This window comes from Oncorhynchus keta, chromosome 5, assembly GCF_023373465.1.
Source record: "Oncorhynchus keta strain PuntledgeMale-10-30-2019 chromosome 5, Oket_V2, whole genome shotgun sequence".
NCBI lineage: Eukaryota > Metazoa > Chordata > Actinopteri > Salmoniformes > Salmonidae > Oncorhynchus > Oncorhynchus keta.
The window spans coordinates 29,902,529-29,922,716 of NC_068425.1; the positions used below are offsets into that span (position 1 = coordinate 29,902,529).

At 50.0% G+C, this 20,188-nt stretch overlaps 1 protein-coding gene across 2 annotated transcripts in view; it reads right to left on the reverse strand.

Annotated features, from left to right (window-relative positions):
• Positions 1-8,876: 8,876 nt before the first annotated feature.
• LOC118382497 (platelet-derived growth factor subunit A-like) overlaps positions 8,877-20,188 on the reverse strand; it is a 55,243-nt gene continuing 43,931 nt past the window's right edge. Inside the window, exons 5-7 of one of the 2 annotated variants that reach the window (XR_008136824.1) lie at positions 14,175-14,301; positions 13,185-13,316; positions 8,877-11,409 (exon numbers count right to left, since the gene is read on the reverse strand). Coding sequence is in view for 1 of the 2 variants with exons in the window: in XM_052519509.1 (XP_052375469.1) it covers positions 11,396-11,409; positions 14,175-14,301 (141 nt within the window). In the remaining variant the exon portion in view is untranslated. The remainder of the gene's footprint in view (positions 11,410-13,184; positions 13,317-14,174; positions 14,302-20,188) is intronic. The other variant, XM_052519509.1, reaches the window with a different exon arrangement.

Consider the following 20,188-nt stretch of genomic DNA (forward strand, 5'->3'; position numbering starts at 1 on the left):
CCTCCCTCCCTACCTCCATCCTCCCTCTCTCCCTTTCTTTCTCCCTCTCTCCCTCTTAACCTCCCTCCCTCCCTCCCTCCCTCCCTCCCTCCATTTCTTTCTCCCTCTCTCCCTCTTAACCTCCCTCCCTACCTCCCTCCCTCCCTCCCTTTCTTTCTCCCTCTCTACCTCTTAACCTCCCTCCCTACCTCCCTCCCTCCCTTTCTTTCTCCCTCTCTCCCTCTTAACCTCTCCCTCCCTCCCTCCCTCCCTCCCTTTCTTTCTCCCTCTCTCCCTCTTAACCTCCCTCCCTACCTCCCTCCCTCCCTTTCTTTCTCCCTCTCTACCTCTTAACCTCCCTCCCTAACTCCCTCCCTCCCTTTCTTTCTCCCTCTCTCCCTCCCTCCCTCCCTCCCTCCCTCCATCCCTCCATCCCTTTGACCAAGTCTTCCATCTTCATGCTTGACCTGCCATGTACCCCAGTCAGGCAGTAAGTGCTGACTTCAGATGGAGAGAAAGGGAAGAAAGAGAAGAGAGAGAAAAGAAGGAACCATTTACGTATCACTCAGGGGGATTTCCGGTCTGCCTCAACATTCTCAGATACACACACACAAACCTGCTCATGCAGGCAAACACACACACACACACACACACACACACACACAAACCTGCTCATGCAGGCAAACACACACACACACATATAAGCACACACACACACACATACACACACACACACACACACACACACAGCACACACACACACACACACACACACACACACACACACACACACACACACACACACACACACACACACACACACACACACACACACACACACACACACACACACACACACACACACACACATACACACACACACACACACACACACACACACACACACACACACACACACACACACACACACACACACACACACACACACACACACACACACACACACACACACACACACACACACACACACACACACACACACACACACACACACACACACACTCATTGTCAGTAGTACTAAGAGTGAGAGTGGTGAAGTATGACTGCTTTAAGAGACAGTTCCAATCCATGTCTCTCTCTCTTTCTCTTTCTCTATATATCTCTCTCACACATACAAACACTCTCACACACACAAACACTCTTACACACACAAACACTCACAAACACACCACAGTGGTGGTAGGTAGTGCTGAGTGTGGGTTCTGGAGTGTGACTGTGAGGAGAGGGGCTAACATCCCTTGTGTCAGCGTGTCCCATTGAAGAGGAACAGGCTGGTTCCCATCTCACATTTATCAGCAGCTACAATCGCCCCCCGGGGGAATCAGGACAGATCCGGTTTCATCAGGCCCTCCTCTGGAGCTGCCTAAGTGAGGACAGGATGGGCCAGACACCATGGCAGGTGACAGGAGACTGACTGACTGACTGACAGGGGTTTAGTTTAAACTGGGGGTGGGGCAGGGGGCTGCATGAGGTTGGGGTTGGAAGCTGACTGTTCTGCAGTCTGGAAGGAATGATCAGTATGATTAAAGAGTAGCATTAAAAGTTTCCACATTCTCTTTAGAACTCAAGTTGAAGTGTCCTTGAAGAACTGTGTGATTGTACAGTACTGTGTGTGTGTGTGTGTGTGTGTGTGTGTGTGTGTGTGTGTGTGTGTGTGTGTGTGTGTGTGTGTGTGTGTGTGTGTGTGTGCGTGCGTGCGTGCGTGCGTGCGTGCGTGCGTGCGTGCGTGCGTGCGTGCGTGCGTGTGTGGCCTGCTAGTCTTCTCATGTGTATGTGTGTGTGTGTGTGTGTGTGTGTGCGTGTGTGCGTGTGTGTGTGTGTGTGTGTATGTTCTTGTTTAACTATCTTTGTGGGTACCATAAGTCTTCAGAATTAAGCTTAGGGTTAGAGGTTATGGTTAAGTTTAGAGTTAGAGTTAGTAGTTAGCGTTAGGTACAGTATTAGGGTTAGGGGTTAAGGTTAGGCTTAGAGTTAGAGTTAAGATTAGGGTTCTGGTTAGATTTAGGGTTAGGTGCGTGCGTGTGGGATATGAAAAACCCCATGTTCTGGAGTTTTGGTTTCAGATGGACAACTCTGCAGAGGTGCAACCAAAGCCATGGCCTCCCTCACACACATGGGTACACCACTACCCTAACACTACTCCCCTCTACCCTCCCTCTGCCCCCCCTCTACGCCCTCTATCCCTATATCCCCCTCTACCTCCTTCTACTCCGCTCTACCTCTCTCTACCTACCTCTACCCCCATCTACTCGCCCTCTACCCCCTCTACTCTCTGTATCCCCCTCTAACCTCCCTCTACCCCCTCTTCTCCGTCTATCTCCCTCTACCCTTCTCTACCTCCCTCTACTCCTCTCTACCTCCCTCTACTCCCTCTAACCTCCCTCTGTCCCTCACTACCCCCTCTAACCTCCCTCTACTCCCTCTAACCTCCCTCTGCTCCCTCTATCCCTCTATCTCCCTCTACCCCATCTACTCGCCCTCTACCCCCTCTACTCTCTGTATCTCCCGCTAACCTCCCTCTATCCCCTCTTCTCCATCTATCCCCATCTACCCCTCTCTACCTCCCTCTACCCCTCTCTACCTCCTTCTACTCCCTCTACTCCCTCTAACCCCCTCTACCCCCTCTATCCCTCTCTACCTCCCTATACCTCCCACTACTCCCTCTAACCTCCCTCTGTCCCTCACTACCCCCTCTAACCTCCCTCTACTCCATCTAACCTCCCTCTACCCTCCTCTACCCCTCTATCCCCCTCTAACCTCCCTCTACCCCTCTATCCCTCTCTATCTCCATCTACCCCATCTACTCACCCTCTAACCACATCTAACCTCCCTCCAAACCTCTTTACCTACCTTTACCCCTGTCTAATCCCCTCTACTCCCTTTATCCACCTTTAACCTCCCTCTACCCCTCTCTACCCTGCTCTACTCCCTCTATCCCCCTCTAACCTCCCTCTATCCCCCTCTAACCTCCCTCTACCCCTCTCTACCCCCTCTACCCCTCTCTACCCCGCTCTACTCCCTCTATCCCCCTCTAACCTCCCTCTAACCTCCCTCTACCCCTCTCTACTCCCTCTATCCCCCTCTAACCTCCCTCTCTCCCCCTCTAACCTCCCTATACCTCTCTCTACCCCCCTCTACCCCGCTCTACTCCCTCTATCCCTCTCTCACCTCCCTCTACCCCCCTCTACACCCCTCTACCCCCTCTACCCCTCAGTCCCCAATCAGACAGGGTCACTCTAATCCACTGTATACATAAACACTGACCTGTAATGATAGCTGTGAGGCAGGGACAACACACACACACACACACACACACATACACACACACACACGCACACACTGCTCTACCCAAAGCTGTTTTCACAGGAGCCAAAAACCTTAAATACATAATTAGCAGGGTCATTTCGGTGGGCCCCCCGAAAGAGACCGAGCATGTCAGCATGAGGGGGCTGGGAGGGAGGCAGGAGGGTAGTAGGGGGGTGGGAGGACAAAGACGCACATTCATGTCCGTGGCCCCGACAAACTGGCCACCGCCATCTTCACAGAGGAACCTCTGCCTGTGTTTCCTCAAAACCAGAGGCCGCAGGTTTGAACAACTTAAAAAAGAAAGAGAGAGCGGGGGATGGATGGATGAAGGGATGGAGGGAAAGGGAGGTTAGTTATAGGGTCCGTAATTTGGGGAAGGAAATTGTCAAGGCCAACTAGAGGGGTCGGGCTGAGAGCTAACTGTGGTTGTCAGTCAAATCCCACCGCTGCCACCAGTGAGCATCTAAACCTCATGACTCTGTTTATTTCCATCCATCAGGGACCTTCTGTATCAAGTCTCTCAGAGTCGGAGTGCTGATCTAGAACCAGGTCCCCCATGTCCATATGATCCTCGATCAGCACTCCGACTGTGATACAATTTATGAATACGGCCTGTATCATATCGCTGTATAAGACCACACTGGTCAACTGTGATACAAGGGTCTGTATTCAGAAAAACCTCAAAGTAGGAATGGTGAGGTTCGCCTTAAAGATTATAATGAGTAAGATTATATGGTCAGCAGGGTACCTGATCCTAGATCAGCACTCCTACTCTGAGATACAGTACTTTTCCAATACAGGCCATGAGCAAGAGGGACATCTTACAACAATGCCCAGTGCGTCAATCAATGTAGGTCTTTGAAAGAGAAGCAAGGCTGCATTCTACCGAACTCAGAGAAAGAGAGAAGGGGGAGATAGAGGTAGAGAGAGAGGGGGGTAGAGAGGGAGAGAGAGAGAGAGAGAGAGAGAGAGAGAGAGAGAGAGAGAGAGAGAGAGAGAGAAGGGGGAGATAGAAAGAGAGAGAGAGAGAAGGGGGAGAAAAAGAAAGAGAGAAAGAGAAAGAAGGGGGAGATAGAGAGGGAGAGAGAAAGAGAGAAGGTGGAGCTAGAGGGGAGAGAGAGAGAGAGAGAGAGAGAGAGAGAGAGAGAGAGAGAGAGGGAGAAGGCGGAGCTAGAGGGGAGAGAGAGAGAGAGAGAGAGAGAGAGAGAGAGAGAGAGAGAGAAGGGGAGCTAGAGGGGAGAGAGAGAGAGAGAGAGAGAGAGAGAGAGAGAGAGAGAGAGAGAGAGAGAGAGAGAGAGAGAGAGAGAGAGAGAGAAGGGGGAGCTAGAGGGAGAGAGAGAGAGAGAGAGAGAGAGAGAGAGAGAGAGAGAGAAGGGAGAGAGAGAGAGAGAGAGAGAGAGAGAGAGAGAGAGAGAGAGAGAGAGAGAGAGAGGGGGAGCTAGAGGGAGAGAGAGAGAGAGAGAGAGAGAGAGAGAGAGAGAGAGAGAGAGAGAGAGAGAGAGAGAGAGAGAGAGAGAGAGAGAGAGAGAGAGAGAGAGAGAGAGAGAGAGAGAGAGAGAGAGAGAGAGAGAGGGGGAGCTAGAGGGAGAGAGAGAGAGAGAGAGAGAGAGAGAGAGAGAGAGAGAGAGAGAGAGAGAGAGAGAGAGAGAGAGAGAGAGAGAGAGAGAGAGAGAGAGAGAGAGAGAGGGGGAGGGGGAGAGAGAGAGAGAGAGAGAGAGAGAGGGGGAGAGAGAGAGAGAGAGAGAGAGAGAGAGAGAGAGAGAGAGAGAGAGAGAGAGAGAGAGAGAGAGAGAGAGAGAGAGAGAGAGAGAGAGAGAGAGAGAGAGAGAGAGAGAGAGAGAGAGAGAGAGAGAGAGAGAGAGAGAGAGAGAGAGAGAGAGAGAGAGAGAGAGAGAGAGAGAGAGAGAGAGAGAGAGAGAGAGAGAGAGAGAGAGAGAGAGAGAGAGAGAGAGAGAGGAGAGAGAGAGAGAGAGAGAGAGAGAGGGAGAGAGAGAGAGAGAGAGAGAGAGAGAGAGAGAGAGAGAGAGAGAGAGAGAGAGAGAGAGAGAGAGAGAGAAAGAGAGAGAGAGAGAGAGAGAGAGAGAGAGAGGGAGAGAGAGAGAGAGAGAGAGAGAGAGGGAGAAGGGATAACAAATTATTTACAATGCATTCAACAACTTCCACTTTGTCTCAACCCCTCCCCCTCCCCTGACCTCTGACCCATGAACCCTGACCCATCCATTGTCGGCCAGTCAGATGACAGCTTGCGTTCCACAAGAGGCAGACATTCCAACGGTCTGTGTTCACACCGGGAGGGAGACCTCCTTGGTATTGTTGATCACCACAAAAACCCATACACACACAAACACACAGAGACACACAAACACACACACATATATACACACAGTGACAAGCGCACACATACACACACCCATCAGCACCCCTCATCACACCTTGTCATCTCCCAGACCCATTCTGGGATTGTTTATGAAACCATGTCCACTTAGTGGTCCTCTCCAGTCTGGTTCCATCCCTCCAGATACTGCACCATGCACCAACATCCTGAGTCCACTTTAGGCCTTTCTCCTGTATCTCCCATCTCCCATTGTGTTTGTCCTCTTTTCTCCCCTGCTTCTTGAACTATTGATACACCACATCACGTAAAGTATATGGACACCAGTTCGTCAAACATTCCATGGTGTTGGTCCCCCCTTTCCTGCAATAACAGCCTCCACTCTTCTGGGAAGTCTTTCCACTAGATGTTGGAACATTGCTGCTATAACAGCCTCCACTCTTCTGGGAAGGCTTTCCACTAGATGTTGGAACATTGCTGCTATAACAGCCTCCACTCTTCTGGGAAGTCTTTCCACTAGATGTTGGAACATTGCTGCGGGGACTTTCTTCCATTCAGCCACAAGAGCATTAGTGAGGTCGAGCTCTGATGTTGGGTGATTAGGCCTGGCTCGCAGGCAACGTTCCAATTAATCCCAAACATGTTCACTGGGGTTGAGGTCAGGGCTCTGTGCAGGCCAGTCAAGTTCTTCCACACCGATCTCCACAAACCATTTCTGTATGGACCTCGCTTTGTGCACGGCGGCATTGTCATCCTGAACAGGAACGAGCTTTCCAAAACTATTGCAACAAAGTTGGAAACAGAATCGTCTAGAATGTCAGTGTATCCTGTAGCATTAAGATTTCCCTTCACTGGAACTAAGGGGCCAAGCCCAAACCATGAAAAACAGCCCCAAACCATGATTTATCCTCCACCAAACTTTACAGTTGGCACTATGTATTGGGGCAGGTAGTGTTCTCCTGGCATCTGTCAAACATAGATTCATCCATTGGACTGCCAGATGGTGAAGCGTGAACGCGTTTCCACTGCTCCAGAGTCCAATGGCGGTGAGCTTTACACCATTCCAGCTGACGCTTGGCATTGCACATGGTGATCTTAGGCTTGTGAGCAGCTGCTCGGCCATGGAAACCCATTTCATGAAGCTCCCGATGAACAGTTCTTGTGCTGACATTACTTCTAGAGGCAGTTTGGAACTCGGTAGTGAGTGTTGCAACTAGAACAGAGGATTTTTATGCGCTATGTGCTTCAGCACTCTGCGGTCCTGTTCTGTGAGCTTGTGTGGTCTACCACTTCACGGCTAAGGCCATTCTACTGCCAATGTTTTTCTATGGAGATTGCATGTGCTCGATTTTATACACGTCAGCAATGGGTGTGGCTGAAATAGCAGAATCCACTCATTTGAAGGGTGTCCACATACTTTTGTATATATAGTATACCTCTCCTTCCACCTCCCCTCCTCCCTTTTCCCTCTTTCCCTCCCTCCATCCATTCCTCACTCCCTCCCTCCATCCATCCCTCACTCCCTCACTCCATCCATCCCTCCATCCCTCACTCCCTCCATCCCTCACTTCCTCCCTCCATCCATCCCTCCATCCATCCCTCCATCCCCACTCCCTCCATCCCTCACTCACTCCATCCCCACTCCCTCCATCCCTCACTCCCTCCATCCCTCACTCCCTCCATCCCTCGCTCCCTTGTTGAATGAACCCCTCTACACCCAGAGCATGTCAGATGAAAAACTATAAAAACATAACATTCTCATGTTCTTGTCCTTCTTTGATATGTCCCTCTGTTGATCTTTCCTTGATGGTGTCCCTCCTCTGATCTGCTCTTTCATGTTCTCTTCTTTCTCTCTCCTCTCAGGGTTAATAAACGGGGGGGTGGTGTATCTGGGGAAAGTGGTGGGTAGGCGACCCTTTCATGTCCTCTAAACCCAGGATTAGGGTGAGCATCTCAGGGAGAGAGTAATAAAGTCTCCTCCTGGCTCTGGAGGATCCTGGAGGCGAGGCCAGTCACAGCTCGCTCCACAGGCCCCAGGAAAGCTCACATTTCCTCCACATGACTCCTGCCTATCCACTCCACACGCCTTCTGCCTGTTAACTCCACACCCTCCGGCTACTAGATGGACTACAGGACAGGAGGATGCAGATGGACTACAGGACACGAAGATGCAGATGGACTATAGGACATGAGAATGCAGCTGTACTAGAGGACATGAGGATGCAGATGGACTGGAGGACATGAGAATGCAGATGGACTGGATGACATGAGGATGCAGATGGACTAGAGGACATGATGCAGATGGACTACAGGACATGAGGATGCAGATGGACTACAGGACATGAGGATGCAGATGGACTACAGGACATGAGGATGCAGCTGGACTAAAGGACATGAGGATGCAGCTAGACTAGAGGACATGAGAATGCAGATGGACTAGAGGACACGAGGATGCAGGTGGACTAGAGGACATGAGGATGCAGATGGACTAGAGGACATGATGCAGATGGACTAGAGGACATGAGGATGCAGATGGACTACAGGACATGAGGATGCAGCTGGACTAAAGGACATGAGGATGCAGATAAACTAGAGGACATGAGAATGCAGATGGACTACAGGACATGATGCAGATGGACTACAGGACATGAGGATTCAGATGGGTTGCCTCATCAACAGCTTTCTCCGTTGTCTAACCTTCCATCCTCTCTTCCTGTCTTTCATTTCACTGATCTGTCCTCGTCTCCTCTTCATCTGCACTGGAAGGTGAAGACAATATGGTGGCACCGGTCTGCATGTCAGTGCTTGAGGCATCACTACAGACACCCTGGTTCGAATCCAGGCTGTATCACAACCGGCCGTGATTGGGAGTCCCATAGGGCGGCGCACAATTGGCCCAGTGTCGTTCGGGTTTGGCCGGGGTAGGCCGTCATTGTAAATAAGAATTTGTTCTCAACTGAGTTGCCTAGTAAAATAAAGGTTAAATGAATATATATATATAATTACCCACTGAGCACATACTGGTTGAATCAGTGTTGTGTTCATGTCATTTCAATGAAGTTACATTGAACCAATGTGAAATAGAAGTTAAATTGAAGTCTGTGCCCAGTGAGTAGGCTTTTCACCTGGTCAGTTCCTTCAGCAAGGGAAGGACTGACTTATACAGCAACTGAGAAAGAGTCGTGACACATATCAGACTGTACCAACTCGGACCAAAAACAGGACCCAACATTCTGTGTACAGTTTGATAAGCAGAATGTATTTATTATTGAAAACATAAATATATAAATTATAATCATTGCTGTTTTTATCCAATAGAGGCCCAAATAAAAAATGGCATAAGCTTGTGTTGTTGTAGTTTGTTTAGTTACTGTAAGCAATGGTCCCTGGTCTATCGACAATGAATGAATAAATGAATGGTCCCTGGTCTATCGACAATGAATGAATAAATGAATGCGTTGCAAAATGGTGGTGAAACTTCTTCTGACGTCCTTTCTACTAAAGCACCAATGGAATCACCTTGGAAGTCTGTATGGTACAGTTCAACATGTCGTTACCACAACACAAAGCAGCTGCAGATACAGTGTTGTTGCTTCTTCACTCATCTATTTTCTCTCAACATGCCTCTCACCCAGGACTTCATAAAGTGCTGATCTTGGATCAGTTTAGCTGTTTAGATCATAATGTATAAGATGAACAGCAGTCCTACTCTGAGACATTTTGGAAAAGTGCCCAGGTCTTTCTATTGATTCAGTGTGTGCCAAACGACAACCTATTCCCTGTGTAGCGCACTACTTTTGGTCCAGTGGCTCTGGTCTAAAGTAGTGCACTTCACCGTACGGGAAATAGGGTGTCAATCTCTCCATAAACAGTGGGATCTTCTTTTTGAATCTTTCACTCATCAACAGTGGAACAGTCTTCATCGTTGTTAACGTGTCAATGGAAGACGGCTGCTTGATTAACTGGGGAACCATTCATGTTGAATTGTTCACAAACTCTCTCATTCAAGATGGACTTTGTACTCGTTAAGAACAGCTTGTGTGCTGGTGGGGCGGACTGGCCACCATCTTATCAAAGGAGTGTGATGTGGGTTAAAAGTGGTCACACACATGCTGAACGTTCTGTTGTGTATAATGACGCTCTGGTTACTGGGTGTAACTTTTGGCTAGATAACTGGATTAACGAGACAGTCCAACGGTGCCCCAGACGGAGTCTTCCTCAGCCAGCTCTCCACTAACCTGATCTCAGATCAGTTTGTGCTGCCTTGCCAATGACTATATGTGTTTGCAGGACAACACAAACTGATCTGGGACCAGGTTAGCTCTATCCATCTCTCTAGATAATACAGTACAGCACTGCTGATGTAAGCCTACCCTACACCACCAAACAGGGTGCATTGCTGGGGCCTGATACACTTCACCACCCCCATTCCTGCATCGTTTCCATGGTTTAAATAAAAGCATTCAACCACAACAAACAAAGAAATAACAAACATACTTCCTGCTTGAATATAAGTAAGCATAATATATTTTTTTAACAAAAATAAAGCATCTTCCTGTACTTGTACAGACTCTGTCCTCCCATCTCCTCCTTCTCACGCTTCCTTCCATTTCCAGACCATACAACTAGAGACTGTTCAGATAATATACTGGCACATAATAAGGCAACATTGAACATGAGTAACAACTACATGAACAACTACAAACAACATGTGGACATGAAGATTCACTACCAGAAGATCAGACAGAACATGAATCCTACATGTCACAGAAAACATCATGTCTTGGAGGGAGAGAGAGAGGAAAACGTTCACACGTATAAATAGTTTATTAGTAGCAATGAATGAATCTTCCTTTCTGAATGGTTCTGTAGTGTATATGGTGACTGGCACAATCCCAATAGGAGCAGACAGGGGAACCCAGGAGAGAGAAGCAGAGAAGACATATTGGAATAACAGGTCCTGATGACTCCAAACACTTTTCCCAACTCTTTATCCAAAATAGACTAAATGGGTGACCATTTTATGAGTTCCAGAATGTTCACAAGTTCCACTACAGTGTACAGAGAGTTCTGGAACAACAAGCAACACGACCAGTACCTTCTACACCTCTCTACAACTTCTCTCAACATCTCTTTCCCTCTCTCCCTCTCTCTCTGTCAGTCATTGACTGTCCAGGCAAGTGTCACTTAGGCCAACGGCTAGGAGCATGCAAGCCTCCACACGTCCCGAAGAGTCCACTGATTGTCCCTCTCTGTGTCCTTTTAGGATCCAGTCGATAGATCCCCCATTGAGGATTAATCCAATGATCCATCCTGGATCTCTCTCTGTGTCCTTTTAGGATCCAGTCGATAGATCCCCCATTGAGGCTTAATCCAATGATCCATCCTGGATCTCTCTCTGTGATCGTCAAATTGTCCTGTTTACTCAACAAACGACAACCCATCTTGTCCTCCTCCTCCTCTCTTTTCTGCCCAGCTCTTTATCGGCTTCACCATCCTCATCCGCGTCATTGTTCGATTGGTTGGTTCTGCTGCGCTTGGCAGAGACCTTCTGCATTACTTTTTACGGTAATAGAAAAAAGCACCTTTGGCATTTTCATAACTTTTTGTCTTTTTTTCTCTTTACAGTAATCTTTGTTTTTAAAAGGCGGTAGGTGGCGTAGGGTGGGGTCAGGGAAGGGGCTAGGTCAGCAGTCCAAATATGGCAGCATCCTCTCTTTGGCCCCTTCCACACTGAAGTCCAATGCTGCTGGGGTCTCACCTTACGTCCACTGTGGAGAAAAGAGAGAGCTGATGTTAACATTTAGCATTTCATTAGCATTAGCCTGATAATTACTCTTACCATTAGCTTTAGCATTACCCTCATAATTACTATTACCATTAGCTTTAGCATTTCATTAATCCCCATATTATTTGAACATGTTAGAGGTAAAAGGTGATATTCGTTCCCCATTTTGTTCAATTTGAATGTGTCATGAACTCATCAGGTGGACACACCCCCCCACACACACACACACACACACACACACACACACACACACACACACACACACACACACACACACACACACACACACACACACACACACACACACACACACACACACACACACACACACACACACACACACACACACACACACACACACACACACACACACACACACACACCCAATTGCATTGGCATAAGCCTTCTCCTGATTTCAATAACAGAGTAATCAAATATACAAGTCATCATCCCAGGTGCTGGCCATGCATTTCCACTCAGTGAGTGTGTGACTCAGTACAAAGTACAAGCAAGTGAGGTGGAAGAGATCTAAAAACACACTATAGACAACAAACAATGCCTCATAGGGAATGACAGACAGAAAGACAGAGAGAGAGCGACAGAGAGAGAGAGAGACAGAGAGAGAGAGAGACAGAGAGAGAGAGAGAGAGACAGAGAGAGAGAGAGACAGAGAGAGTGAGAGAGAGACAGAGAGAGACAGAGAGAGACAGAGAGACAGAGACAGACAGAAAGACAGAGAGAGAGAGACAGAGAGGGTGAGACAAGAGTGAGACAGAGAGACAGAGAGAATGAGACAGTGAGAAGAGAGACAGAGACAGACAGAAAGACAGAGAGAGTGAGACAGAGAGAGTTAGACAGAGAGAGCGAGAGAGAGACAGACAGAGAGAGACAGACAGACAGAAAGACAGAGAGAGTGAGACAGAGAGAGAGAGAATGAGACAGAGAGAATGACAGACAGAAAGAGAGAGAGAGAGAGACAGAGACAGAGAGAGAGAGAGAGACAGAGAGAGAGAGAGTGAGACAGAGAGACAGAGAGATGAGAGAGAGAGAGAGAGAGAGACAGAGAGAGAGAGACAGACAGAGAGAAAGATAGACAGAGTGAGACAGAGAGAGTGAGACAGAGAGAGCGAGAGAGAGAGAGAGAGAGAGAGACAGAGAGACAGAGAGAAAGAGAGAGAGAGAGAGACAGAGAGAGAGAGAGACAGAGAGAGTGAGAGAGAGACAGAGAGAGACAGAGAGAGACAGAGAGACAGAGACAGACAGAAAGACAGAGATAGTGAGACAGAGAGAGAGAGAGTGAGACAGAGAGTGAGACAGACAGACAGACAGAACAAATGGACAGAGAGGATGAGAGAGAAAGAAAGAGGCAACATGAAATACAGAGGAGAGCATGGGAAGTAGAGTCATCTAGAATGGTATTTGAAATCAGATACACACAGAGACACAGAGACAGCTGGAGTGAAGGACAAATACTGGTCGGTGAACAAGGTGAGGTTGAAATCCTCATTCATAAACTCATACAGGCATAAAACATAAGACAAAGTGGACATGCAGTGCGCAGGCAGGCATAAAAATCACACTAAATCATGCAGTGGCATTCACAGAATGTGGTCCATTTCAGCCCTCCCTCTCCTCACACTGATTGGGTGTGGCTTTGTTTGTGATCTGATTGGCAACCCTTTCTCTCCCCTGATTGGGCTTGTGACCAGCAGGTAGGTAATTGGTTGGATTGCCATGCTGGTGCTAAAGTCCTCCTACCTGTTGGAGCCGGGGGGTCCGGCGGTCGGACTTTGGAATAATGTGTTCAAGTTTATTATGTCGCCAATAAATCCTTGTTGAGCTTTAGCTTTTTAGGTTTCCTTTTCCTACCTTTAGCCCTAGTATGGTGGTCTGAAAACACAAGTTGGGCAGGGAGGATAGGAGGACAGGAACAGGGGTTAGAGGGAGGATAGGAGGACAGGGACAGGGGTTAGCAAGAGGGGGAAGCAGCGAGGTTTACGACACAACGAGCAGAAAGCAGATAAAAAGCCCCCCGACAGAGAGACAATTCAAGAGGATTTGAAATGACACTATAAATAGTTGAGATGCCTTATCAGTCCACATCGTTCCTCTTATCTCTTCCCAACGGAGGCTTTGGATCAAGGGGAAAGGATTGTTACCTGCCGTCCAAGCCAAGCAGCCTTTGGACACCCTCCCTTTACACACACACACACACACACACACACACACACACACACACACACACACACACACACACACACACACACACACACACACACACACACACACACACACACACACACACACACACACACACACACACACACACACACTCACACACATTGGCAATAGAAGTCTAGCTTGCAGGTGTGTCTGTTTTCTCAACAGTCATATACCAGAGGCCATCCAGTGCAAGCAATGGAGGCCAGCAGACAGACAGACAGGCAGACAGACAGACAGGCAGGCAGACAGGCAGACAGACAGACAGGCAGGCAGGCAGGCAGGCAGGCAGGCAGGCAGGCAGGCAGGCAGGCAGACAGACAGACAGACAGACAGACAGACAGACAGACAGACAGACAGACAGACAGACAGACAGACAGACTAGCAGTATAAAGAGACCAGGTGTAGGAAGGTATGACTGAATGAGGCGGGACTCAGATACTTAGATATCCAACCAAACAGTCTCTGAAGGTCATCTATCAAACAATAAAGTGGTGATAAATTTGGTCGGCCTTAAATATTATTTACCTGTGTCTGCGTCTGAGTGCTCGGTCACATGATGTTGTGACTGGCACACACACTCCAGGTGGTCTTCTAACCTGACCAAGACCTCCTTCAGCTTGGGTTTCCTCCGCACATACTCCACCTTGGCCACCTGAAAGAAGGGAGGGAGAGAGAGAGAGGTTAACAACACTAGCACAATAACACCATTTAGGCTCGTTTGGGCTTTTCCTGTGTACCCTTCATTCACCTTTCACTCTTTCTCCATTGGCTAACATCAAGAGAGATGGATGAATGAAAAGAAAGAGAAAGCCCTGTTCCCTCGTCCATTTGTCCTTCTGTAACGCCGAGAGGCACAGCCACTGTCATCTCCCTCTGCTTGGTGTATGACAGCAGCATTCCATTGGGCCTGATGTATTGGTGCAGCGTTCTATGGCCTGGTGATCAGGTGTGTCAATATTGAGCAGAGGCTCAAACTACAGGGAGGGAGGAGGGAGTGACACGCACCATGAGGCCCAGTGTAGGTTCACCCTGGCTGGGGAGAAATTTAATTTAATTTTTATTTATTTATTATTATTATTTTTATTAAAATCCCAGCAACTCCCGTACGGACTCGGGAGAGGTGAAGGTCAAGAGCCGTGCGTCCTACCAAGCCACACTGCTTCTTCACACAATGCCCACTTAACCAATGTGGACACCTGGCAACCGTGCCAGCGAGCACTGCACCCAGCCAGCCACAGGAGTCGCAAACCCTCCCCTAACCCAGACGACGCTGGGCCAATTGTGCGCTGCCCCATGGGTCTCCCGGTGACGGCCGGCTGCGACAGAGCCTCTCTAGTGGCACAGCTAGCACTGTGATGCAGAGCCTTAGACAACTGCACCACTCGGGAGACCCAGGGAGAGAAGTTTGAGAGGTCCCCCTGCCTCTGTGCCTGACCTGCACCCCTACCTCATCTCAACTCATTTACTGTAGCCAAGCCTAACCCTTGCACTTAACCCAACCCAACACTATCCCACACAGCCAGATCTTACACAGACCTCCACCTAAACGTCCATTCAATAACTCCACCAACCCCAACACTATCCCACACAGCCAGATCTTACACAGACCTCCACCTAAACGTCCATTCAATAACTCCACCAACCCAACACTATCCCACACAGCCAGATCTTACACAGACCTCCACCTAAACGTCCATTCAATAACTCCACCAACCCCAACACTATCCCACACAGCCAGATCTTACACAGACCTCCACCTAAACGTCCATTCAATAACTCCACCAACCCAACACTATCCCACACAGACAGATCTTACACAGACCTCCACCTAAACGTCCATTCAATAACTCCACCAACCCAACACTATCCCACACAGCCAGATCTTACACAGACCTCCACCTAAACGTCCATTCAATAACTCCACCAACCCCAACACTGACTCCCCACCACCCAGCCACTTCAAGGAGCCTGTGACGTGGGTGTAGTTGGGCTGTAAAATGGCGTTAGGTGATGCCTCTCTCCGATCTCTGATCTGAAGGCCAGCGCAGGTACACAGACACACCCTGGGCCTGGGCCACATGGAAACAATATATCAGGCTTCTGTGCTCTTCCTGGACATGGCACAGGACAGGATATTGACCAGCAATCTCCTCACGCTTTCCAGTGTTATGAACAATGCTGTTATGCAGCCAGGACAGCTCACACACACACACACACACACACACACACACACACACACACACACACACACACACACACACACACACACACACACACACACACACACACACACACACACACACACACACACACACACACACACACACACACACACACACACACACACACACACACACACACGCACGCACACACACAGAGTTCTTTCTCAATCCCATTCTGGCCTCCAGCCAGGTCAAGCTCTACCCAGTGAATTAGTCACACAGCCCAAATAATACACCATTCTGATACTACATAACCTTGTAATGTTTGGGCCCTGCAATGACGTGACGTCTCGGAGACATAAGCCCAGGGTGAGACAGAGACGTAGGCTGAGCTGGACACAGAGCGGCCAGAAAGAGGCTAGGGAGTACACAGCATCCACTATTCAGCATCCTTCCTTTGAAACAGTGTCTTTTAGAAAGGGAGGGAAATGGGGAAGATGAGGGATAGAAAGAGAGAAAACAGGGATAGAGGGAGTGAAAAGGAGGTAAGTAGCAGAGGTATGCCGTGGGTAAACAGTGGACAATGGTGTCTGGACGGTAATCATTATGGTGTGTTTGCTCTTATGTCCGGTCTGAAGCAGAGGGTGAGAGGGCCTGAGCAGACACTGAGTAGGGGTGGAGAGAGAGAGGGAGAGGGAGGGGGAGAGGGCCTGAGCAGACACTGAGTAGGGGTGGAGAGAGAGAGGGAGAGGGAGGGGGGAGAGGGCCTGAGCAGACACTGAGTAGGGGTGGAGAGAGAGAGAGAGGGAGGGGAGAGGGAGGGGAGAGGGCCTGAGCAGACACTGAGTAGGGGTGGAGAGAGAGAGGGAGAGGGAGGGGGAGAGGGCCTGAGCAGACACTGAGTAGGGGTGGAGAGAGAGAGAGGAGGGGGGGAGAGGGCCTGAGCAGACACTGAGTAGGGGTGGAGAGAGAGAGGGAGAGGGAGGGGGAGAGGGCCTGAGCAGACACTGAGTAGGGGTGGAGAGAGAGAGGGAGAGGGAGGGGGAGAGGGCCTGAGCAGACACTGAGTAGGGGTGGAGAGAGAGAGGGAGAGGGAGGGTGAGAGGGCCTGAGCAGACACTGAGTAGGGGTGGAGAGAGAGAGGGAGAGGGAGGGTGAGAGGGCCTGAGCAGACACTGAGTAGGGGTGGAGAGAGAGAGGGAGAGGGAGGGGGAGAGGGCCTGAGCAGACACTGAGTAGGGGTGGAGAGAGAGAGAGAGAGGGAGGGGGAGAGGGCCTGAGAAGACACTGAGTAGGGGTGGAGAGAGAGAGGGAGAGGGAGGGGGAGAGGGCCTGAGAAGACACTGAGTAGGGGTGGAGAGAGAGAGGGAGAGGGAGGGTGAGAGAGGGGAGATGGGTATAAGAGAGAAGTGGTGGGAAGAGAGATTTAGATTTGTGTACATTCCGCAGACCATGTCATTTTGGGGTGGGTTGTGTGTGTTTAGGGGGGAGTCTTTAAAGGAGGGGGACAGCACACTGAACGTGATCATGGGTAGCATTAAGTCTCATTCATACGTAACCTATTAAACTCGGTCTACTTCTGTTTAATCCTCAAGGACACTGGTGACTAATGTAGGCCTGATGAATCGATAGTGTTTCCTGAGCAAAACAAGCCAAAGGAAACCCACTGCTTGTCACTAGCCAGTGTGTGTGACAGTGGAATCAGAGCTGGATGCTCACAGGGGCTGCAGCTGTCTCTGTTCCCGGCCCCGCTGCCGTTGGTTACCAGAATGTCTAGGGGGTCAGGGGTCGGCCAATCAGAAACAGGGAGAGTCAGCGGTGCCTGACAGTTACTACTGTGGCGGAGCCTAATGACAAATGATACACGCACACACACACACACAAACAAACACACATGGACAAGAGGATAAAGTGGTGTGTGTGTGTGACAGAGAGGCCAGCAGTAGGCCTGTTACTCAACACAGCAGGGTTAAGGACACACAGAGCAGAACAGCACCTAAACCCTTCCCTCCTCTGAGTGTGTGGCTGTTTTTGAACTTGTCTCCACCCTCTGCTCTTCCCACTTTGTCAACAGCAAGCGTTCTCTTGTTTAGTCACTGTCTCCCTCTGCTCTTCCCATCTCCTCCTTGTCATTCTCTCCCTCCCTTCACTTGTCTCCTTGTACACAGCCAGGGCACATTTCCAGAGTCAGAGTATGACAATAGACTGATACTGGAATTAGGAGGTGGAGAGGAGGGGGAGGGGTGTTCAGTTCAGTACTGGGTAACACACAAACAGCCCTGCTCCCTCCTCCACATCCCCCTCTATGTCCCTCTGTCTGTCTGTGTCCCTGTCACCATGTCTGTTTCCCTGTCACCATGTCAGCCTGTCTGTGTCCCTGTCACCATGTCTGTTTCCCTGTCACCATGTCAGCCTGTCTGTGTCCCTGTCACCATGTCTGTTTCCCTGTCACCATGTCAGCCTGTCTGTGTCCCTGTCACCATGTCAGCCTGTCTGTGTCCCTGTCACCATGTCAGCATGTCTGTGTCCCTGTCACCATGTCAGCCTGTCTGTGTCCCTGTCACCATGTCAGCCTGTCTGTGTCCCTGTCACCATGTCAGCCTGTCTGTGTCCCTGTCACCATGTCAGCAAGTCTGTGTCCCTGTCACCATGTCAGCCTGTCTGTGTCCCTGTCACCATGTCAGCATGTCTGTGTCCCTGTCACCATGTCAGCCTGTCTGTGTCCCTGTCACCATGTCAGCATGTCTGTGTCCCTGTCACCATGTCAGCATGTCTGTGTCCCTGTCACCATGTCAGCCTGTCTGTGTCCCTGTCACCATGTCAGCCTGTCTGTGTCCCTGTCACCATGTCAGCCTGTCTGTGTCCCTGTCACCATGTCAGCAAGTCTGTGTCCCTGTCACCATGTCAGCCTGTCTGTGTCCCTGTCACCATGTCAGCCTGTCTGTGTCCCTGTCACCATGTCAGCCTGTCTGTGTCCCTGTCACCATGTCAGCCTGTCTGTGTCCCTGTCACCATGTCTGTGTCCCTGTCAGCATGTCTGTTTCCCTGTCACCATGTCTATGTCCCTGTCACCATGTCAGCAAGTCTGTGTCCCTGTCACCATGTCAGCCTGTCTGTGTCCCTGTCACCATGTCAGCAAGTCTGTGTCCCTGTCACCATGTCAGCCTGTCTGTGTCCCTGTCACCATGTCAGCAAGTCTGTGTCCCTGTCACCATGTCTGTGTCCCTGTCACCATGTCAGCCTGTCTGTGTCCCTGTCACCATGTCAGCAAGTCTGTGTCCCTGTCACCATGTCTGTGTCCCTGTCACCATGTCAGCAAGTCTGTGTCCCTGTCACCATGTCAGCCTGTCTGTGTCCCTGTCACCATGTCTGTGTCCCTGTCTGTGTCCCATGTCACCATGTCAGTCCCTGTCATGTGTCCCTGTCACCATGTCTATGTCCCTGTCACCATGTCAGCAAGTCTGTGTCCCTGTCACCATGTCAGCAAGTCTGTGTCCCTGTCACCATGTCAACAAGTCTGTGTCCCTGTCTGTGTCCCTGCCACCATGTCAGCCTGTCTGTGTCCCCCTGTCTGTGTCCCTGTCACCATGTCAGCATGTCTGTGTCCCTGCCACCATGTCAGCCTGTCTGTGTCCCTGTCACCATGTCAGCAAGTCTGTGTCCCTGTCACCATGTCTATGTCCCTGTCACCATGTCAGCCTGTCTGTGTCCCTGCCACCATGTGAGCATGTCTGTGTCCCTGTCACCATGTCAGCCTGTCTGTGTCCCTGTCACCATGTCAGCATGTCTGTGTCCCTGTCACCATGTCAGCATGTCTGTGTCCCTGTCACCATGTCAGCATGTCTGTGTCCCTGTCACCATGGCAGCATGTCTATGTCCCTGTCACCATGTCAGCAAGTCTGTGTCCCTGTCACCATGGCAGCATGTCAGTGTCCCTGTCACCATGTCAGCAAGTCTGTGTCCCTGTCACCATGTCAGCAAGTCTGTGTCCCTGTCACCATGTCAACAAGTCTGTGTCCCTGTCCGTGTCCCTGTCACCATGTCAGCAAGTCTGTGTCCCTGTCACCATGTCAGCAAGTCTGTGTCCCTGTCACCATGTCAGCCTGTCTGTGTCCCTGTCACTATGTCAGCCTGTCTGTGTCCCTGTCAGCCTGTTTGTGTCCTGTCATGACACTTTCTGACTCCCCAGAAATATTGACATTCATAGTAAATTCAACCCTCCTTTCAGTGAACCCACTCAAGTCCCGTCTCAGAGCCCACCACCACAGCAGCTAGACACACCATAGAAGACCCCGTGGTGCAACCGAAGGGGCCCCACACACTCTATATATAAATCATCAACCTCTAAACTCTGTCAGAAAGCCGGGCCTGGGAAAG